Source organism: Triticum urartu, chromosome 2A (assembly GCF_056163025.1).
Source record: "Triticum urartu cultivar PI428250 chromosome 2A, HENAU_Tu73, whole genome shotgun sequence".
In the NCBI taxonomy this organism is placed as follows: Eukaryota; Viridiplantae; Streptophyta; class Magnoliopsida; order Poales; family Poaceae; genus Triticum; species Triticum urartu.
Window position 1 is genome coordinate 615,130,070 of NC_141874.1, and position 24,311 is coordinate 615,154,380.

Genomic DNA, 24,311 nt, shown 5'->3' on the forward strand with positions numbered 1-24,311 from the left:
ATTTGTTGAAATCTTTAAAAAAACAAATATTTAGAAATAGAGGTAGTATATCATAAGGATAAGAATCATAGTACAAGTCACGTACAAACTGACCTGGCAAAACTAAAAAGACAACATAATACTAGGCTTTGCACAAAGGAACATCATCCAAGAAGTAAAATTATAAACAAGACTGAAGAATCATTTAAGCTTGACATCAATGTCTGTCACCTGCCTTTGGCACCACCATACCAGTCATCAAAAGAAAGAAAGAGATGACAGATCACCTCCATACTCGAGCTCGACATAGTTCCATCACTGATATGTAGCTTTGCTGACATCCAAGGTGGTTCGCCAAGCGAAACCATTACCATTGAACGAATCCGACTCGGAAAACACCCTAGACGCGCTATCAAACTCTAGATCAGGCACCCCCACATGATTAAGACGTTCGATAAGAACACGATACCTGCCATCCATGAACCACGAACCCAACATACGATCCACTATCTTTCAGATACCGGCGATGCAGACCACAGTCTGCCTCCGCTCCTAGACTACCTCACAAGCTCCGCACCGGCGCTGGAGCAAATGCCGTCGCAACAGCGGAGCCCGAGGACACATGTCCAGGATGCCGTTGCCGCCACACCATCCTTGCTTGAACAGACTGATTTCCAAATCCATCCCCAACCATAGGATCGATCGCCTCGTCAGAGTAGGATTTAAAAAAACTTTATTCAGCACCACCATCATCGCCGCCGAAGCAAAGACGATGGACAGGCTAAAAACCTAAACTACGAGAGCCTAAAAACGATCCATACACGTGGATCCGACGACCCCCTAACCACCGACGACCGAAACCATCGACGGAGGGGAGCCGCCGAAGGCCGGCGGTGAAGGCGAGATCACCTTTGGAGGAAGAAAGAAAAGTGTTTGGATAAACTAGTCCGGAACGAACTATTAGCCAAATTTCCACGTGACACGATTACGTGTGCCTAATACGCATCCTGCCAATTATACACATTCTCCACCTAAATAAATATTTCTTTGAGGATCAGTAAATAATTATATATTATACACAACCCAATATGTTTGTAAGCCCGGAAGGCCCAATGTATGTCTCGTTCTCCTCGCCCAAACACCGAAATCGCTGGTTAAGGGCTAGCCCTTGCAAAGGTCACTCCTCACTAGAGCCTACAAGAAAAGCTCAAGGCTCGTGAGCTGTTTGAGATCAACACGTCTTTTAACTCGACTCGAGATGCATTTAAATAGAAATGAGTTGAGTATGAGCACTTTACGTAGCTCAATGGAGAAACGAGCTGATCTTGAGCCAAAGACAATATTGGCTCGCTCGATTTTAGCTCGAAATAACATGATTAAATAATCCTAATATATATTCAAAGGAAATTGGACAATTTATTACATTTATGTTGTATATGATTTTTTTATGTAGTATCAAATATGGAAACTTGATTAAGCATGGAGAAAATTTAGGTCCCGGCATGGTACATGGCCAGCCGTGTGTTAAATTAAATATCTTGTTTATTTTGGCTAAAGTTTGAGCAACACATTAATTTTCTTCTCTTGATACTAGTTCATCCATGAAGTCTTGCTATTAAATACTAGTCTTCAGTGGAGAGAGAATAGGTCAAACCATCTTATTTTTTATATTATAATTATTTTGATTGGAATAATATTTATAGTGGTTTCTTATGTTTTGTTATGACTTGTTGAAAAATTGTCTTGGATGATTAAAAAAATAGAGTATTTTACATTTGTGTCCCTAATTCAAACCCATTACTCAGATTTCTCCTTAATTTCGAAGCATGCTCAAATTTGCACCTCTGCCGTTAGGTGGCCTTACAGAAATGCCCTTCCGTGTAGTTTCTGTCCGATCAAAGTGCTTTGACCGTTTTCTGAGTGCTAGCTGAACATTTTTGCCCTTGTCTCACTTACACATGGGACCCACTTTTAAAAATAAAAGAAAAAAATTATTTCTCTCACACCTTTGTTTGTATCACCTACATGTGGGGCCCGCTCTAAAAAATAAATGGAAAAATTAAGTCAAAGTTAGACCAGTCAGCACGGGGCACATGTCATTATCTCTTAATAGGTTTAATTGTTTTATTAGTAGAAGGCCCACGAGTGAGTGGCACACTTAACAGTGTATATATGTTAGGCTATAGGTCTTAACCACGGCTACTAAACACCGGCGTGTGCGTGAAGGCCGGCGGCGATGTACGGTATGGAGCTGGATTGGCTAGGGGTTGCAGAGCAGCTGTGCGAGGTTCCCGGCAGGTAGCAGAAGTGGACTAAGGTGGACGGAGGGCGTGGGGTGGTCCGGACGACCGGTAGCAGTGAGCTCGAGAGGCGGCGACAGGCGGCGCTCGGCGCGAGAGGGTCAGAGGGCACGAGGGCTCAGCAAATAGAGGCCACTAGCATCCAATCGAGCTCTCACACATTTCCCCTCAGCCAATTTGGTGCTTCTCCCTCCCCTTCCTCATCTCCGGTGATGAGCGCCGCTGGCCTTCCGAGGTTGATGTCATCGCTTCCGGCACACCCTCTCCAAATCCTGGCACTGAGAGCCCCTCCTCGAGCTCCCTCTTCCTTCGCGCTCGTCAATTTTGTGCTTAGGAGGTCCTCGGTGAGCTCCCGTGACAACCATCGCCGTCCGCCGCTTGACTCTGCCGGGAACTGGATCTGGTGGCCGCCTGTGTGCCCAACTAGCGCGAATCAAGCGCAAGGGAGCGATGGTGAGCGCAGAGCTGCCATGCCGGCGAGCCTGCTACGGGCAACCGACGCATGCTGCCGTCGATTCTGTGCACGCTGGAGGCGAGAGAGACAGAGGAGGGAGAGAGAATAGACTTTTCATTTTATTTTTTTGGTTGGCCCACATGTAAGTGATACAAACAGAGGGGTGAGAGAAATAGTCTTTTCCTTTTATTTTTTCAAGTGGGTCCGACGTGTATGTAACACATAGAGACAGGGGCATAATGTCCAGCTAACGCTCTGAAAACAGTCAACGGCCTTTGAACCGGACGAAAACAGTTCGGAAGGGCATTTTTGCAAGGCCACCTAACAACATAGTGGTAAATTTAAGCATCCTTTAAAATTAGGAGCAAATCTGAGTAGTGGGTCGAGTTAGGGACACAAATGTTAAATACCCTAAAATAATAATATTATTTAGCTCGAGATCAATTTAAGATAAGTACAAGCTGAGCACCAATCATTTTCTACCGCTCTATCTTGAGCTTCCCTCAGTTGAGCTCGCTTGGATTGTAGCATAAGTTGAGTTGAGCCCACTCCAATTCGCTCGTACTCGACATGTTTGCAGCCCCCTACTCCTCACCTTCCAGGCATTGACAAGCGGCACAATGCATGCGCGCCACTTGTTGCAACTGGATAGTTTTCTCTTTTTTTTTGTAAATTTGTTTATCAAAAATATTTTATCTCTTGAACAGTGCGTCTAAATACCGAACCATTGGATTTCTCGTGTCGAAGATCTAGATTTCATGTTAATATGTTTCGATGAACTTTTTATTTTTCATTACAAAATCAGAAACAAAAAAAATGGTTCGTGCAAAAAATGAATACCAAATAAATGATTTTTTTCTGAAAGCATGGTTGTGATTTTTCACTTTTTTAAAACCACTGGTTGTGTTTTTTCCTTTTTTTCAGAGAAGCACATGTTGTGCTTTTCCCTTTTTGAGTGTGCTTCTCGCGAAAGCAAATCTTCTCTTTCACGAGAAACAAAAAATGTGCTTCTCAAGAAAGCAATTTTTTCTTCCGAATTCTGCTTCTCGCGGAAGCAATCCTTCTCATGAAAGCACATTTTTTTCTATGCTTCTTGTGGGACATTTTTTTTTCAACAAGCACAATTGTTCTTTCCACGGAAGCAAATCTATGCCTCCACACCAAGTATACCTGCGCTTCTCGAGCTCAGTTTTTTTCCAAGAAACACAGTTGTGCTTTGCAAAACAAAAAATCTTCAAATCCTAGGGAAAGCCAAAAAGCCAAAAAATCTTGGAAAAACCCATCTAAAACCAGAAAAATGCCTGCAGAAAAATAAAAAACATAAATTCAAAGAAAACGCCCAGCATGCGACATGTTACGGCGGCTGGACACATCACTTGACGCGCACCCAGGCCAAAAAACAACTGACCCTTACGGGAAACCCCCAAATGTGTAACCGTTTGGTTAGTTGCTCTCCCTAAGGCAGCCCTGGAAGCAATTTGCTTTTCGGCCAGCAGCGCGGGGCACTCCTATATATCACTTTCAGCGATCTGGAGCATAGCATCGCCTCAAGCTAGCGTACGATGGGCCAATCCAAGTAGTGTTAGGTTCGTTATTTCTTTTCTTATCCTTTTTTATTTCTGTTTACATTTCAATTTTTTATGAAACTATAATATATGTTTAAAGAATTAATTTATTTAAACACAAAATGTATAAAATGGTGTTTGCATAACTTTTAAAAATGTTGATAGCATTAAAAAAATGTACGTGTCATTTTTTAAATATTCACGCATTGTTGGGAACTCTTTATACAATGTAAAAAGTATGTTCGCATAGTTTAAAAATAATGTTTTGTGTCATTAAAAACTGACATTTAAAAAAAATAATGCATTCAAAAATATGTTTGTGATAGTTTGGAAAAATGTTTATACAATGTAAAAACAATATTCGTGTTGTTGAAAAAAAATCGTGTCATTAAAAAATATCTACATGTATTTGAAAAATATTTAACACATATTCAAGAAAAATGTTCCAAACATGTGCTTAAAAAATGTGCTTAAAAATGTACATTATGTATTTGAGAAATTTCAATGTGTATCAAATAAATGTTCCACACGTGTATGAAAAATGGGGCAATGTGTACTGGAAAAACTACATGTGTTGAAAAAAATAAGAAGGAAAAGAAATTTTAAAATGAACTAAAAAAACAGAGAAACTAGTGATAAACACAGAAAAAACAACGAAACAAACCAAAGAAAGAAAGTGAAACCGTACGACTGTGCTGGCCCACTAAGGAGACTCCTTGAGGCGATGCTTTGTAACAGGTCGCAGTAGGCGACGTATGGCTCTGGCAGGCAGCTAGGCTAAAAAGAGCTCTGGCGAGCAGCGAGTGGCGAAAATAACCCTTATCCACACTAGTCACACGGAGGCACAGCGACCTTCGTGTGGCTCCCGCGCACACAGCAGCGGCAAATACACAGCCAGCCATCGCGAACCAGAAGATCACTACCCAGCCAAGCAAAAAACGGAGGCCACCAGAGCATGGCGACCGCGGCGGCCTCGTCGTTCCTCTCCCCGGCGGCAAAGTTCGCGCTCCAGAGCCGGTGCCCAGGCGCCAAAACTGCGCCACGTAGCGTCCGGTTCCCCCCGGTGCGAGCCCAGCAGGAGGTGAAAGAGGAGGAGCCCGCGGCGACCGTGCCCCCGCTGCAGGAGGAGCAGGCGACGGCGGCGGCGGCGGCGAAGGGCCCCGCGCAGTCGCTCCCGCGGCAGCCGCGGGCGGAGAGCAAGAACATGGGGCGGGAGTACGGCAGCCAGTGGCTGAGCTGCACGACGCGGCACGTGCGCATCTACGCCGCGTACATCGACCCGGAGACCAACGCGTTCGACCAGACGCAGACGGACAAGCTCACGCTCATGCTCGACCCCACCGAGGAGTTCGTCTGGACCGACGAGACATGCCAGATGGTCTACAACGAGTTCCAGAACCTCGTCGACCACTACGAGGTAAACTGGCCATCCCATTCGTGCACACTGCTCGTCTGCTCCCCTGAGAAATCATACTCCCTCCATTCCTAAATGTAATGCGCATAGATAACAGCTCACATACCAATGCATGTGTTGGCGATAAGTTTTGGACGAGAAAGCCCTAATCATTCTGTTCGAGGTTTCATGCCAGTAGAATAGAAAATTAGAGAGAAACTACGGCACCCTCCAGTCATCTGGGTCTGTCCCATCTGATGTATACCAAAACAAATAAACAAGGGAGGGAGGCTCTGCGTTTGATGGGTTGGTGGAGGGCTAATTTCGTCCATAATTGGATTGAGCTCAAACTACGCACTACAATAAGAAATTTCCCTAGAAAACTAATACGCACTATATTTAGGAATGAAGGGAGTAGTGAGTACTAGCCACGTGGCAAAACCGAACGTTTTCATGTCCATCTGATTCTGCTACATTTACCAAAAATTTAGAAACCAGCTTCATACAGCAGAATTCTCTAGCATCGTAGCGAGAAGTGCTGGCTATGCATAGTCATGCCGCGTTGATGGGAGTGTCGGGCTGACCTGGGTACAATTCTGCTGCTGTTACACTGCAGGGAGCTCCACTGTCAGAGTACACGCTTCGTCTCATCGGCTCAGATCTTGAGCACTACATCCGCAAGCTGCTCTATGACGGGGAGATCAAGTACAACATGAGGTCCAGAGTGCTCAACTTCAGCATGGGCAAACCCCGCGTCAAATTCAACAGCAGCCAGATACCAGATGTAAAATAGATGTATACAACTCGGCGAGCTGACGAGTTGTACACACTCGCTCTTCCATAAGAGAGTAGCATTTACAAGACCATTCCAACACATATATACAAAACAATGCATTGCCGTACTCTCTGGTCTCTTTGTGAGCTTACTAGAGAACACCGTATAAAAATCAAGGCTTATATAAGTGTGTTCTTTCAAGAATGCTCTGTACGACAACTTCTTTGCTACATAGTCAATAGAAAGAAATTAAGGCATTCTTGTCATCCTGCCTTACAGTTCTCTTATAGTTCTGAATGTTTTGCATCTTCGCCTAGAGAGGGTTATAGGTTACTCTCTTATATTAACCGACGGCTTGTTCTTCCCAGGTCCTAATTCACAATATCTTCGATAAAATGGTTGGGTTAGTACTATGGTGTAACACATATGTCTCATACTCATCTCCTCGATGCAGTATCTATCACATTTCGTGATAGTTTCTTTATAAAGGGACCTGCCAGGTTTTTAGCTATTTAAACATATGTAACAATTATTGTTACAGAGTTGCTCAATTTTCCGACAAACCTCAAACTGAAGAAATATGCCCTAAAGGCAATAATAAAGTTGTTATTTATATTTCCTTATATCATGATAAATGTTTTTTATTCATGCTAGAATTGTATTAACCAGAAACTTAGTACATGTGTGAATACATAGACAAACTGGATGTCACTAGTATGTCTCTACTTGATTAGCTTGTTAATCAAAGATGGTTAAGTTTCCTAACCATAGACATGAGTTGTCATTTGATTAACGGGGTCACATCATTAGATAATGATGTGATTGACTTGACCCATCCGTTAGCTTAGCACTATGATCGTTTAGTTTATTGCTATTGCTTTCTTCATGACTTATACATGTTCCTATGACTATGAGATTATGCAACTCCCGAATACCGGAGGAGCACCTAGTGTGCTATCAAACGTCACAACGTAACTGGGTGACTATAAAGATGCTCTACAGGTGTCTCCGATGGTGTTTGTTGAGTTGGCATAGATCAAGATTAGGATTTGTCACTCCGATTGTCGGAGAGGTATCTCTGGGCCCTCTCGGTAATGCACATCACTATAAGCCTTGCAAGCAATGTAACTAATGAGTTAGTTGCGGGATGTTGGATTACGGAACGAGTAAAGAGACTTGCCGGTAACGAGATTGAACTAGGTATTGAGATACCGACGATCGAATCTCGGGCAAGTAACATAGCAATGACAAAGGGAACAACGTATGTTGTTATGCGCTTTGACCGATAAAGATCTTCGTAGAATATGTAGGAGCCAATATAAGCATCCAGGTTCCGCTATTGGTTATTGACCAAAGAAGTGTCTCGGTCATGTCTACATAGTTCTCGAACCCGTAGGGTCCGCACGCTTAACGTTCGATGACGATCGGTATTATGAGTTTATGTGTTTTGATGTACCGAAGGTAGTTCGGAGTCCCGGATGTGATCACGGACATGACGAGGAGTCTCGAAATGGTCGAGACATAAAGATTGATATATTGGACGACTATATTCGGACACCAAAAATGTTCCAGAGAAGTTTCAGATAAAACCAGAGTGCCGAAGGGTTACCGGAACCCCCCGGGGGAACTAATGGGCCTCATGGGCCTTAGTGGAGAGAGAGGGGGGCGGCTAGGGCAGGCCGCGCGCCCCCTCCCCGTTGGGTCCGAATTGGACTAGGGAAGGGGGAGGGGGCGGCGCCCGCCTTTCCTTCTCCCCCTCTCCCTCTCCTTCCTTCCTCCTCTCTTCCTTGTTGAAAACCTACTAGGAATAGGATTCCTATTCCTAGTAGGAATCCTACTTGGGGCGCGCCCCTATAGGGCCGGCCGGCCTCCCCCTTGCTCCTTTATATACGGGGGTAGGGGCACCCTAGAACACACAAGTTGACAGTTGTCTTTGCCGTGTGCGGTGCCCCCCTCCACCATATTCCACCTCGGTCATATCGTCGTAGTGCTTAGGCGAAGCCCTGCACCGGTAACTTCATCATCACCGTCATCACGCTGTCGTGCTGACAAAACTCTCCCTCGGCCTCAACTGGATCAAGAGTACGAGGGACGTCATCGAGCTGAACTTGTGTTGAACACGGAGGTGCCGCACGTTTGGTGCTGAGATCGGTCGGATCGTGAAGATGTATGACTACATCAACCGCGTTGTCATAACGCTTCCGTTTTCGGTCTACGAGGGTACGTAGACATACTCTTCCCCTCTTGTTGCTATACATCACCTAGATGGATCTTGCGTGTGCGTAGGATTTTTTTTTAAAATTACCGCATTCCCCAACAGTGGCATCCGAGCCAGGTCTATGCGTAGATGTTATATGCACGAGTAGAACACAAAGGAGTTGTGGGCGTGGGTATATACATATTGCTTGCCGTCACTAGTTGATTCTTGATTCAGCGGTATTGTTGGATGAAGCGTCTCAGACCGACATTACGCGTACGCTTACGCGAGACTGGTTCTACCGACGTGCTTCACACACAGGTGGCTAGTGGGTGTCTATTTCTCCAATTTTAGTTGAATTAGATTCAATGAACAGGGTTCTTTCTGAAGATCAAAAAGTAATCACCATACCGCATTGTGGTTTTTGATGTGTAGGTAAGAACGGTTCTTGCTAAGCCCGTAGTAGCCACGTAAAACTTGCAACAACAAAGTAGAGGACGTCTAACTTATTTTTGCATGGCATGTTGTGATGTGATATGGTCAAGACATGATTATATAAATTGTTGTATGAGATGATCATGTTTTGTAACACAATTATCGTCAACTGACAGGAGCCATATGGTTGTCGCTTTATTGTATGAAATGCAATCGCCATGTAATTACTTTACTTTATCACTAAGCGGTAGCGATAGTCGTAGAAGCAATAGTTGGCGAGACGACAACGATGCTACGATGGAGATCAAAGTGTCAAGCCGGTGATAATGGTGATCATGACGGTGCTTTGGAGATGGAGATCAAAGGCACAAGATGATGATAGCCATATCATATCACTTATATTTGATTGCATGTGATGTTTATCCTTTATGCATCTTATTTTGCTTAGTTCGGCGGTAGCATTATAAGATAATCTCTCACTAAATTTCAAGGTATAAGTGTTCTCCCTGAGTATGCACCGTTGCTACAATTCGTCGTGCCGAGACACCACGTGATGATCGGGTGTGATAAGCTCTACGTTCACATACAACGGGTGCAAGCCAGTTTTGCACAAGCAGAATACTCGGGTTAAACTTGATGAGCCTGGCATATGCATATATGGCCTCGGAACACTGAGACCGAAAGGTCGAGCGTGAATCATACAGTAGATATGATCAACATAGTGATGTTCACCATTGAAAACTACTACATCTCACGTGATGATCGGACATGGTTTAGTTGATATAGATCACGTGATCACTTAGATGATTAGAGTGATGTCTATCTAAGTGGGAGTTCTTAAATAATATGATTAATTGAACTTTAATTTATCATGAACTTAGTATCTGACAGTATTTTGCATGTCTATGTTGTTGTAGATAAATGGCCCGCGCTGTTGTCCCGTTGAATTTTAATGTGTTCCTAGAGAAAGCTAAGTTGAAAGATGATGGTAGCAACTACACGGACTGGGTCCGTAACTTGAGGATTATCCTCATTGCTGCACAGAAGAATTACGTCCTGAAAGCACCGCTGGGTGACAAACCTGCTGCAGATGCTGCTGGAGACGTTAAGAACGTCTGACAAAGCAAAGCTGATGACTACTCGATAGTTCAGTGTACCATGCTTTACGGCTTAGAACCGAGAATTCAACGACGTTTTGAACATCATGGAGCATATGAGATGTTCCAGGAGTTGAAGTAATATTTCAAGCAAATGCCCAGATTGAGAGATATGAAGTCTCCAATAAGTTCTACAGCTGCAAAATGGAGGAGAATAGTTCCGTCAGTGAACATATACTCAGAATGTCTGGGTACCACAACCACTTGACTCAGCTGGGAGTTAATCTTCCTAATGATAGTGTCATTGACAAAGTTCTTCAATCACTCCCACCAAGCTACAAGAGCTTCTTGATGAACTATAATATGCAAGGGATGGATAAGACAATTCCCGAGCTCTTCGCAATGCTAAAGGTCGCGGAGGTAGAAATCAAGAAGGAGCATCAAGTGTTGATGGTCAACAAGACCACCGGTTTCAAGAAGAAGGGCAAAGGGAAGAAGGGGTACTTCAAGAAGAACAGCAAGCAAGTTGCTGCTCAAGTGAAGAAGCCCAAGTCTGGACCTAAGCCTGAGACTGAGTGCTTCTACTGCAAAGGGACTGGTCACTGGAAGCGGAACTGCCCCAAGTATTTGGCGGATAAGAAGGATGGCAAAGTGAAAGGTAAATTTGATATACATGTTATTGATATGTACCTTACTAATGCTCACAGTAGAGCCTGGGTATTTGATACTGGTTCTGTTGCTAATATTTGCAACTCGAAACATGGGCTATGGATTAAGCAAAGATTGGCTAAGGACGAGGTGACGATGCGCGTGGGAAATGGTTCCAAAGTCGATGTGATCACCGTCGGCACACTACCTCTACATATACCTTCAGAATTAGTTTTAGACCTAAATAATTGTTATTTGGTGCCAGCGTTAACCATGAACATTATATCTGGATCTTGTTTGATGCGAGGCGGTTATTCATTTAAATCAGAGAATAATGGTTGTACTATTTATATGAGTAATATCTTTTATGGTCATGCACCCTTGATGCGTGGTCTATTTTTACTAAATCTTGACAGTAGCGATACACATATTCATAGTATTGAACCCAAAAGATATAAGTTTAATAATGACAGTGCAACTTATTTATGGCACTGCCGTTTAGGTCATATTGGTGTAAAGCACATGAAAAAACTCCATGCTGATGGACTTTTGGAATCACTTGATTATGAGTCACTTGATGCTTGTGAACCATGCCTCATGGGCAAGATGACCAAGACTCCATTCTCCGGAACAATGAAGCGAGCAACAGACTTATTTGAAATAATACATACTGATGTATGTGGTCCAATAAGTGTTGATGCTCGCGGCGGGTATCGTTATTTTTTGACCTTCATAGATGATTTGAGGAGATATGGGTATATCTACTTGATGAAACATAAGTCTGTAACATTTGAAAAGTTCAAAGAATTTAAGTGTGAAGTAGAAAATCATCATAACAAGAAAATAAAGTTTCTATGATCTGATCGTGGAGGGGAATATTTGAGTTACGAGTTTGGTCTTCATTTGAAACAATGCGGAATAATTTCGCAACTCACGCCACCCGGAACACCAGAACGTAATGGTGTGTTTGAACATCGTAACCGCACTTTATTAGATATGGTGTGATCTATGATGTCTCTTATGGATTTACCACTATCATTTTGGGGTTATGCTTTAGAGACGGCCGCATTCACGTTAAATAGTGCACCATCGAAATCCATTGAGACGACACCATATGAATTGTGGTTTGCAAAGAAACCCAAGTTGTCATTTCTTAAAGTTTGGGGCTGGCATGCTTATGTGAAAAAGCTTCAACCTGATAAGCTCGAACCCAAATCGGATAAATGTGTCTTCATAGGATACCCAAAGGAGACTGTTGGGTACACTTTCTATCATAGGTCCGAAGGCAAGATAATCGTTGCTAAGAATGGATCCTTTCTAGAGAAGGAGTTTCTCTCGAAAGAAGTGAGTGGGAGGAAAGTAAAACTTGATGAGGGGACTGTACCTGCTCCCTTATTGGAAAGTAGTTCATCACAGACATCAGTTCCAGCGATTCCTACACCAGTAAGTGAGGAAGCTAAAGATGATGATCATGAAACTTCTGATCAAGTTACTACCGAACCTCGTAGCTCAACCAGAGTAAGATCCGCACTAGAGTGGTACGGTAATCCTGTTCTGGAAGTCATGTTACTTGACCATGACGAACCTACGAACTATGAGAAAGCGATGATGAGCCCAGATTCCGCAAAATGGCTTGAGGCCATGAAATCTGAGATGGGATCCATGTATGAGAACAAAGTGTGGACTTTGGTTGACTTGCCCGATGATCGGCAAGCCATAGAGCATAAATGGATCTTCAAGAAGAAGATTGACGCTGACGGTAATGTTACTGTCTACAAAGCTCGACTTGTTGCGAAAGGTTTTCGACAAGTTGAAGGAGTTGACTACGATGAGACCTTCTCACCCGTAGCGATGCTTAAGTCCGTCTGAATCATGTTAGCAATTGTCGCATTTTATGATTATGAAATTTGGCAAATGGATGTCAAAACTACATTCCTAAATGGATATCTTAAAGAAGAGTTGTATATGATGCAACCAGAAGGTTTTGTCGATCCAAAAGGTGCTAACAAAGTGTGTAAGCTCCAGTGATCCATTTATGGGCTGGTGCAAGCATCTCGGAGTTGGAATATATGCTTTGATAGTGTGATCAAAGCATATGGTTTTATACAGACTTTTGGAGAAGCTTGTATTTACAAGAAAGTGAGTGGGAGCTCTGTAGCATTTATGATATTATATGTGGATAACAAATTGTTAATCGGAAATGATACTGAATTTCTGAATAGCATAAAAGGATACTTGAATAAGAATTTTTCAATGAAAGACCTCGGTGAAGCTACTTATATATTGGGCATCAAGATCTATAGAGATATATCAAGACACTTAATTGGACTTTCACAAAGCACATACCTTGATAAAGTTTTTCATTATATCATTTGAAGTTTGGATTGCCTGTTTCTCTTTACATAGAAAACCGCCATTTGTAGAATGCTCTTTTGCTTCACTTATATTTGTTAGAGCGTGGGCATATCTTTTGTAGAAAGAATTAAACTCTCTTGCTTCACTTATATCTATTTAGAGAGATGACAGGAATTGGTCATTCACATGGTTAGTCATAAAATCCTACATAAAACTTGTAGATCACTGAATATGATATGTTTGATTCCTTGCAATAGTTTTGCGATATAAAGATGGTGATATTAGAGTCATGCTAGTGGGTAGTTGTGGATTATTAGAAATACTTGTGTTGAGGTTTTTGATTCCCGTAGCATGCACGTATGGTGAACCGTTATGTAACGAAGTCGGAGCATGATTTATTTATTTATTGTTTTCCTTATGAGTGGCGGTTGGGGACGACCGATGGTCTTTTCCTACCAATCTATCCCCTAGGGGCATGTGTAGTAGTACTTTGCTTCGAGGGCTAATAAACTTTTGCAATAAGTATGTGAGTTCTTTATGACTAATGTTGAGTCCATGGATTATGCACACTCTCACCCTTCCATCATTGCTAGCCTCTCTAGTATCGCGCAACTTTCGCCGGTACTATAAACCCACCACATACCTTCCTCAAAACAGCCACCATACCTACCTATCATGGCATGTCCATAGCTATTCTGAGATATATTGCCATGCAACTTCCATCATCATCATATACATGACTTGAGCATTTATTGTCATATTGCTTTGCATGATCGTAAGATAGCTAGCATGATGTTTTCATGGCTTGTCCTTTTTTGATGTCATGGCTACGCTAGATCATTGCACATCCCGGTACACCGCCGGAGGCATTCATATAGAGTCATATCTTTGTTCTAGTATCAAGTTGTAATATCGAGTTGTAAGTAAATAAAAGTGTGATGATCATCATTATTAGAGCATTGTCCCCAAAAAAAGAAAAAGGGAGAGGCCAAAGAAGCCTAAATAAAAAAGGGGGCCAAAGAAGCCCACAAAAAGAAAAGAAAAAAGAGAAAGGCCAATGTTACTATCCTTTTACCACACTTGTGCTTCAAAGTAGCACCATGTTCTTCATATAGAGAGTCTCTTGAGGTATCACTTTCATATACTAGTGGGAATTTTCATTATAGAACTTGGCTTGTATATTCCAACGATGGGCTTCCTCAAATGCCCTAGGTCTTCATGAGCAAGCAAGTTGGATGCACATCCACTTAGTTTCAGTTTGAGCTTTCATATACTTATAGCTCTAGTGCATCCGTTGCATGGCAATCCCTACTCACTCACATTGATATCTATTGATGGGCATCTCCATAGCCCGTTGATACGCCTAGTTGATGTGAGACTATCTTCTCCTTTTTGTCTTCTCCACAACCACCATTCTATTCCACCTATAGTACTATATCCATGGCTCACGCTCATGTATTGCGTGAAAGTTGAAAAGGTTTGAGAACATCAAAAGTATGAAACAATTGCTTGGCTTGTCATCGGGGTTGTGCATGATTTGAATATTTTGTGTGGTGAAGATGGAGCATAGCCAGACTATATGATTTTGTAGGGATAACTTTCTTTGGCCTTGGTATTTTGAAAATACATGATTGCTTTATTAGTGGGCTTGAAGTATTATTGTTTTTATGTCAAATGATAGACTATCGCTTTGAATCACTTGTGTCTTAATATTCATGCCATGATTAGATATGTGATCAAGATTATGCTAGGTAGCATTCCACATCAAAAATTATCTTTTTTATCATTTACCTACTCGAGGACGAGCAGGAATTAAGCTTGGGGATGCTGATACGTCTCCGTCGTATCTATATTTTTTGATTGTTCCATGCCAATATTCTACAACTTTCATATACTTTTGGCAATTTTTTATACTATTTTTGGGACTAACATATTGATCCAGTGCCCAGTGCTAGTTCCTGTTTGTTGCATGTTTTTTGTTTCGGCAAATATCCATATCAAACGGAGTCCAAACGGGATAAAAACTGACGTAGATTTTTTTTGGAATATATATGATTTTTGGGAAGAAAAATCCACGCGAGACGGTGCCCGAGGGAGGCACGAGGCAGGGGGGCGCGCCCCACCCCCCTGGGCGCGCCCCTGACCCTCGTGGCTACCCCTTAAGGCGGTTGGTTCCTTCTTTCGCCGCAAGAAAGCTAATATCTGGATAGAGATCATGTTAAAATGTCAACCTAGTCAGAGTTACGGATCTCCGGGAATATAAGAAACGGTGAAAGGGTAGAATCTGATAACGCAGAAACAGAGAGAGGCAGAGAGACAGATCCAATCTCGGACGGGCTCTCGCCCCTCCCGTGCCATGGAGGCCATGGAACAAAGGGAAAACCCTTCTCCCATCTAGGGAGGAGGTCAAGGAATAAGAAGAAGAAGGGGGGGCTCTCTCCCCCTCGCTTCCGGTGGCACCGAAGTGCCACCGGGGGCCATCATCATCACCGCAATCTTCACCAACAACTTCACCACCATCATCACCAACTCTTCCCCCCTCTATGCAGCAGTGTAACCTCTCTCTTACCCGCTGTAATCTCTACTTAAACATGGTGCTCAATGCTATATATTATTTCCCAATGATGTATGGCTATCCTATGATGTTTGAGTAGATCTGTTTTGTCCTATGGGTTATTTGATGATCAAGATTGGTTTGAGTTGCATGTTTTATTATTGGTGCTGTCCTATGGTGCTCTCCGTGTCGCGCAAGCGTGAGGGATCCCCGCTGTAGGGTGTTGCAATACGTTCATGATTCGCTTACAGTGGGTTGCGTGAGTGACTGAAACAAAAATCCGAGTAAGGGGGTTGTTGTGTATGGGATAAAGAGGACTTGATGCTTTAATGCTATGGTTGGGTTTTACCTTAATGATCTTTAGTAGTTGCGGATGCTTTCTAGAGTTCCAATCATAAGTGCATATGATCCAAGTAGAGAAAGTATGTTATCTTATGCCTCTCCCTCATATAAAATTGCAAGAATGATTACCGGTCTAGTTATCGATTGCCTAGGGACAAATAACTTTCTCGTAACAAAAAGATCTTTACTAAAACTAACTTAGTTGTGTCTTTACCTAAACAGCCACTACTTTTTATTTACGTGCTCTTTATTATCTTGAAAACCTATCCAACAACACCTACAAAGTACTTCTAGTTTCATACTTGTTCTAGGTAAAGCGAACGTCAAGCGTGTGTAGAGTTGTATCGGTGGTTGATAGAACTTGAGGGGATATTTGTTCTACCTTTAGCTCCTCGTTGGGTTCGACACTCGTACTTATCAAAAACTGTTGCGATCCCCTATACGTGTGGGTTATCAGTGTCATACCTAGTGCATCGGGCCCAATGAAAATCTTTTGTGACAATACTGGTGCAATTGCCTTGGCAAAGGAATCCAGATTTCACAAGAGAACCAAGCACATCAAGAGACGCTTCAATTCCATCCGTGATCAAGTCAAGGAGGGAGACATATAGATTTGGAAGATACATACGGATCTGAATGTTGCAGACCCATTGACTAAGCCTCTCTCATGAGCAAAACATGATCAACACCAAGACTCCATGGGTGTTAGAATCATTACTATGTAATCTAGATTATTGACTCTAGTGAAAGTGGGAGACTAAAGGAAATATGCCCTAGAGGCAATAATAAAGTTGTTATTTATATTTCCTTATATCATGATAAATGTTTATTATTCATGCTAGAATTGTATTAACCGGAAACTTAGTACATGTGTGAATACATAGACAAACTGAGTGTCACTAGTATGCCTCTACTTGACTAGCTCGTTGAATCAATGATGGTTATGTTTCCTGACCATAGGCATGAGTTTTCATTTGATTAACGGGATCACATCATTAGAGAATGATGTGATTGACTTGACCCATCCGTTAGCTCAGCACTATGATCGTTTAGTTTATTGCTATTGCTTTCTTCATGACTTATACACGTTCCTATGACTATGGATTATGCAACTCCCGAATACTGGAGGAACACTTAGTGTGCTATCAAATGTCACAACGTAACTGGGTGGCTATAAAGATGCTCTACATGTGTCTCCGATGGTGTTTGTTGAGTTGGCATAGATCGAGATTAGGATTTGTCACTCTAATTGTCGGAGAGGTATCTCTGAGCCCTCTCGGTAATGCACATCACTATAAGCCTTGCAAGCAATGTAACTATTGAGTTAGTTGCGGGATGTTTTATTACAGAGCGAGTAAAGAGACTTTCTGGTAACGAGATTGAACTAGATATTGAGATACCGACGATCGAATCTCTGGCAAGTAACATACCGATGACAAAGAGAACAACGTATGTTGTTATGCGGTTTGACCGATAAAGATCTTTGTAGAATATGTAGGAGCCAATATGAGCATCCAGGTTCCGCTATTGGTTATTGACCAGAGATGTGTCTCGGTCATGTCTACATAGTTCTCAAACCCTTAGGGTCCGTACGCTTAACGTTCGATGACGATCGGTATTATGAGTTTATGTGTTTTGATGTACCGAAGGTAGTTCGGAGTCCCGGATGTGATCATGGACATGACGAGGAGTCTCGAAATGATCAAGACATAAAGATTGATATATTGGACGACTATATTCGGACACCGGAAATGTTCCGGAGAAGTTTCGGATAAAATCGGAGTGCCGGAGGGTTACCGGAACCCCAATGGGCCTTATGGGCCTTAGTGGAGAGAGAGAGAGGAGCGGCTAGGGCAGGCCGCGTGCCCCCTCCCCGTTGGGTCCGAATTGGACTAGGGAAGGGGGAGGGGGGCGGCGCCCCCCTTTCCTTCTCCCTCTCTCCCTCTCCTTCCTTCCCCCTCTCTTCCTTGTTGAAAACCTACTAGGAATAGGATTCCTATTCCTAGTAGGAATCCTACTTGGGGCGCGCCCCTATAGGGCCGGCCGGCCTCCCCCTTGCTCCTTTATATACGGGGGTAGGGGGCACCCTAGAACATACAAGTTGACAGTTGTCTTAGCCGTGTGCGGTGCCTCCTCCACCATATTCCACCTCGGTCATATCGTCGTAGTGCTTAGGCGAAGCCCTGCACCGATAACTTCATCATCACCGTCATCACGCTGTTGTGTTGACGAAACTATCCCTCGGCCTCAACTAGATCAAGAGCACGAGGAACGTCATCGAGCTGAACGTGTGCTGAACATGGAGGTGCCGTACGTTCGGTGCTGAGATCGGTCGGATCGTGAAGACGTACGACTACATCAACTGCGTTATCATAACGCTTTCGTTTTCGGTCTACGAGGGTACGTAGACATACTCTTCCCCTCTCGTTGCTATACATCACCTAGATCTTGTGTGTGCATATGATTTTTTTTGAAATTACCGCGTTCCCCAACACAAACGTCCCTTCACGTGTCTTGAGAACTTCACATTATTCTTAGAATTCTTCACTTTGACGATAATTGCTGATTTTCACAATTCATAAGAATAGTTGGCACCGATTGTTCAACCAGGCAAGTCCATCAAGAGTTCACACAACCAGTATGATTCAATAGTGGTTGTGACTAAAGCAGTAAGTTCTGCTTCACCTCATTAAAATGCTCTGCTTACAATAGCTTCATGACACCACGACACTTCCGTGTGTAAAAACATACCCACTTGTACCATAGAGCACATCAACATCAGAAATCTAGTTCGAATCGCTATATCATTCGAGTATGTCAGGATGCCCTTAATAGTGAATTCCATAACTCATTGTACCACTTAGATAGCGCACACTAGTAGAAAAAGGGTCAAATGTGAAGCACATTAGTGCCGGTTTGGTTTTGAGCCGGCACTAATGTGTGCATTAGTGCCGGTTCCAACGGCTAGGCGGCCACTCTCATTAGTACCGGTTCGTGGCGAACCTTTAGCACCAGTTCGTGCCACGAACCAGTACTAAAGTGAGTGGTGGCAGGATGTTGTCAGTCCGGGGCCCCTCCAGCACCTTTAGTACCGGGTCGTATCCGAACCGGTACTAAATGTCGTCCTACATACACCCTTCGTCCACCCGAGCTCGCTCTGTTCTTCCCCTTTCCCCTCTCCTCTATGTTCTTCCCCTCTTCCTCTCAAGCTCATCACACATTTTGCTCAAAATTTGTCAAGATTTGAAGGCCCCCATCCATTCAAATGATCACAAAGGTTAGCAACTTTGTCCTTTCACCTCTCATTGCTAGATTAGCTCTTGCAATGCTTTATATAGTGATTGATTTGTGAGTTTAGTAATTTGGGAGGAATTATATATATGTGCTAGTATTTGATTTATATGCAATTTGAGGTCAAAAATAACACTTAGTTTGCATATGTAGGTGTGGTTTACTTAGTGCCTTCTAAATCTCCGTCGTAACCACCGTCGATTGCCCGCATCGTCCCGTCGCCCGCACCACCTTGTGGTGAGCCTCTTGTTCATGAATGTTTTATATAAAAAATTGATGTTTGTGTGATTTGGATATATAGTTACTCGTATAATTATCTTACCCGTACGTTGTTTGTTATACATAGTGCCATGGTTTTGATATCCGTCCCCGTCGGCCCTTTTCCGGGTTATGATTCGGATGTGGTATATTCTCTTTTAAAACTATTTGTTGCATTTCATGTTTTTGACAAATTATGCCCATCAAGCTGACATAGATATTTGTATGTAGGAGGTATGTGAACCGGAAATTCCAACCGACCCTATTGTCGAGAGGTTAAATTTAGTTGAAAGAGAAAATGAGGATTTGAAAGAAAAATTGAAAAGAATTGAGGGGGAGAAGATGGAATTGGATTTGCATGTTTCCGATGTCGTTGATGATCACAAGATTAAGATGGAGAAAATGCGCTTGAAGATTAGAAAGATTAGAAAATATGCCATTCATAGTGAGGCTTGGTATCATTATGCTGTTGAATCAATTGTTACCTTAGTTACGATCTTGATCGCATTTGTTGTTGCATTTAAATTCTTTAGCTAGAGAGTTATTTGTTTGTTGCATTTAAGTGTTGTATGAACTTTATGTATGAACTTGTATTAATTTGGTCTTTTCGGTGTTGTGTAATGAAGATGAGCCGACAATGGATGTACGATGACCGATGCTCTCCCGAGTTCATTAATGGCGTGCAAACTTTTCTGCTTGCGGCTGAGGCAAACAAGCGGGCAGATGGTTTTATGCCTTTCCATGTGTTGGCTGTAAGAATGATAACAATTACTCTAAGTCAAGAACCATTCACGTCCACCTGTTTCAGTCCGGTTTCATGCCCCACTATAATGTTTGGACCAAGCACGGAGAAAGAGGGGTTATGATGGAAGACAATGAAGAAGAAGAGGACGACGACAACTATCCTGGCCATGATGGGTTCCCTGAATACGATGATACAACAATGGGGGAAGAAGCTGAGCCGGCAATGCGGGAAGAAGCTGAAGAAGAGGCATCAGATGAGCCCGCTGATGATCTAGGTCGGGCCATTGCCGATGCAAAGATAAACTGCGCAAGTGATTTGGAGAAGAAGAAGTTGCAGCGCATGTTAGAGGATCACAAGAAATTGTTGTACCCGAATTGCGAACCTGACAAGAAAAAGTTGGGCACCACACTGGAATTGCTGCAATGGAAGGCAGAGAATGGTGTATCTGACAAGGGATTTGGAAAGTTGCTGGTAATGATAAAGAATATGCTTCCAAAGGACAACGAATTGCCCGAGAGTACGTACGAAGCAAAGAAGGTTGTCTGCCCTCTAGGTTTAGAGGTGCAGAAGATACATGCATGCCCTAATGACTGCATCCTCTACCGCGGTGAGTACGAGGATTTGAACGCTTGCCCGGTATGCGGTGCATTGCGCTATAAGATCAGGCGCGATGACCCTAGTGATGTCGATGGCGAGCGCCCCAGGAAGAAGATTCCTGTCAAGGTGATGTGGTATGCCCCTATAATACCACAGTTGAGACGTTTGTTCCAAAACAAAGAGCATGCCAAGGTGATGTGATGGCACAGAGAAGACCGTAAGAAAGACGGAAAGTTGAGAGTACCCGCTGACGGGTCGCAGTGGAGAAAAATCGAGAGAAAGTACGGGAAGGAGTTTGCAGATGACGCAAGGAACGTATGGTTTGGTCTAAGCGCAGATGGCATTAATCCTTTTGGGGAGCAGAACAGCAACCATAGCACCTGGCCTGTGACTCTATGTTTGTATAGCCTTCCTCCTTGGTTGTGCATGAAGCGGAAGTTCATTATGATGCCAGTGCTCATCCAAGGCCCTAAGAAACCCGGCAACGACATTGATGTGTACCTAAGGCCATTAGTTGAAGAACTCTTACAGCTGTGGAATGGAACAGCTGTACGTGCGTGGGATGAGCACATGGGGGAAGAATTTGACCTAAAGGCCTTGCTATTCGTGACCATCAATGATTGGCCTGCTCTCAGTAACCTTTCAGGACAGACAAACAAGGTATACCGCGAATGCACGCATTGTTTGGATGATACCGGCATTATATATTTGGACAATTGTAGGAGGAATGTGTACCTGGGACATCGTCGATTTCTTCCGAGCAGGTATCCCGTAAGAAAGAAAGGCAAGCATTTCAAAGGTGAGGCGGATCACCGGACGAAGCCTCGCCACCGTACTGGTGCTGATGTACATGATATGGTCAAGGATTTGAAGGTAGTCTTCGGAAAGGGTCCTGGCGGACAACCTGTTCCGAATGACGCTGACGGACGCGCACCCATGTGGAAGAAGAAATCTATATTTTGGGACCTGCCCTATTGGAAAGACCTAGAGGTCTGCTCTGCAATCGACGTGATGCACGTGACAAAGAATCTTTGCGTGACCCTACTTGGCTTCTTGGGCGTGTATGGGAAGACAAAAGATACACCTGAGGCACGGGAGGACCAGCAACGTATGCATGGAAAAGACGGCATACATCAGGGTCATGCCAGCTACGCTGTTACCAAAGAAGAGAAGGAAATCTTCTTTGAATGCCTGCTCAGTATTAAGATATCGTCTGGCTTCTCGCCGAATATAAAGGGAATAATAAACATGGCAGAGAAAAAGTTCCAGAACCTAAAGTCTCATGACTGCCACGTGATTATGACGCATCTGCTTCTGGTTGCATTGAGGGGGCTTCTACCGGATAACATTCGATTAGCCATTGTGAAGCTATGTGCATTCCTCAATGCAATCTCTCAGAAGGTAATCAATCCAGAAATCATACCAAGGTTAGAGAATGATTTGGTGCAATGTCTTGTCAGTTTTGAGTTGGTGTTCCCACCATCCTTCTTCAACATCATGACGCACGTCCTAGTTCACCTATGCGAAGAGATTAACATTTTGGGTCCTGTATTTCTACACAATATGTTCCCCTTTGAGAGGTTCATGGGAGTCTTAAATAAATATGTTCATAACCGTTCTAGGCCAGAAGGAAGCATCTCCAAGGGCCATGAAAATGAGGAGGTCATTGAGTTTTGTATTGACTTTATTCCTGACCTTAAGCCGATTGGTGTTCCTGAATCGCGGCATAAGGGCGGACTGGATGGAAAAGGCACGCTAGGAGGGAATCAAAAAATATGTATGGACGGACATTCTCTCACTGAAGCACACTACACAGTTCTACAGAATTCCGCCTTGGTGGCTCCGTATATGGACGAACACAAGAATTTTCTACGCTCCAAACACCCGGAGCGGTCTGATGACTGGATTACACGTGAACAAACCAGGAGTTTCGCCGGCTGGTTGCAGACACGTACCATGCATGACGCCTCTATTGAAGATGACCTGTACGCACTGTCCCAGTTACCATCTTCGAATATAATGACTTTCAAAGGATACGAGATAAATGGTAATACATTTTACACGATCGCCCAAGATAAGAAGAGCACCAACCAAAACAGTGGTGTCCGCTTTGATGCAACAACCAAGACAGGAAAGGAAACATATTATGGTTACATAGAGGAGATATGGGAACTTGACTATGGACGTGGTTTGAAGGTCCCGTTTCGGTGCAAATGGGTCAATATGACACGAGGCGGGGTAACGGAAGACCCGCCGTATGGAATGACAACAGTGGATCTCAACAATCTTGCGTATGCAGACGAACCATTCGTCCTAGCTAATGATGTGGCACAGGTTTTCAATGTGAAGGACATGTCTACCAAGCCGAGAAAAAGAAAAGATAAGGAAGCGAATGCATCATACGATGAGCCAAAGCGCCACATAGTTCTTTCTGGGAAGAGAAACATCGTGGGAGTGGATGACAAGACAGACATGTCAGAAGATTATGAAAAGTTTGATGAAATTGCTCCATTCACAGTGAATATTGACCCGAGCATCCAGTTAAATGATGAAGATTTTCCATGGCTATGGCGCAAAGGGACACACGCGAAGAAAAAGTTTCACACCCAAAGATCTGGGATGTGACCGGCTTCACTATCATCACTTTCTTCTGTGTTTCACACCCAGGAGGGAATCTCTGTAATAGTTAGGGTAATTATGTGTTTTGGCATTTGAAACGCGAAGAAATTTTATGTGCAAACAAATTCTTTCATGCATTTACTGATTTTTTCAGCTAAATGACCCTGAAATTGAAAAGCATTTCAAATGAACTCAGAAAAGGTTGAAAGTTGGCATGGTATCATAATTTCACCCACATAACATGTGCAAAAAAGTAGAGAGGGTTACCACAAAAATTGGATGCACTTCGTGTACAAAATGGACAATCTCTTTCGAAGTATCAGGGTTTCGGACGAAAACTCATCCGTTACAAAGACATTTCATTTTTTAAATAACCTAAGAATTACCAAATTGAATATAATGATAAAACACACTAATATTAAACATAAGAAAAAAGAATCACCAAAAAATCTATTTTCAAAGTTAAGTTATTCACAAATTAGTGATTCACACAAATTTCAAATAATTCAAAATTTAAACTATTCAAATTTGTAAACTACCGGAACTAATAGAAAGTTTGTAATTTTTTGTACCTAAAGCAAAAATATTCACAAAGAAACTCTAAATACAGCAAAAAACAACTCAAAAATAAATAAAGCAAAAAAAATAAGAAAATAAAAAGCCCGCCTACTGCGCCACAGCGGCCTGCATACGACTAGAAACCCAAC

The 24,311-nt window shown here is 43.0% G+C and overlaps 1 protein-coding gene and 1 pseudogene across 1 annotated transcript; both read left to right on the top strand.

Moving 5' to 3' along the window:
- Positions 1-5,169: 5,169 nt before the first annotated feature.
- On the top strand, positions 5,170-6,732 carry LOC125539204 (NAD(P)H-quinone oxidoreductase subunit M, chloroplastic). Its single transcript, XM_048702575.2, has 2 exons — positions 5,170-5,715; positions 6,308-6,732. The coding sequence occupies exons 1-2, from the start codon at positions 5,254-5,256 to the stop codon at positions 6,482-6,484; spliced, it is 639 nt and encodes a 212-aa protein (XP_048558532.1). The 5' UTR covers positions 5,170-5,253; the 3' UTR covers positions 6,485-6,732.
- A 13,537-nt stretch (positions 6,733-20,269) lies between these two features.
- Positions 20,270-23,610, top strand: LOC147986232 (uncharacterized; annotated as a pseudogene).
- The last annotated feature ends 701 nt before the right edge of the window (positions 23,611-24,311 follow it).

Bases quoted from the DNA above. Each gene is read 5' to 3' on its own strand.
- LOC125539204 (XM_048702575.2), top strand. From the start codon at position 5,254: ATGGCGACCGCGGCGGCCTCGTCGTTCCTCTCCCCGGCGGCAAAGTTC. The intron at 5,716-6,307 runs GTAAACTGGCCA...GTTACACTGCAG, and splicing joins ACCTCGTCGACCACTACGAG to GGAGCTCCACTGTCAGAGTA.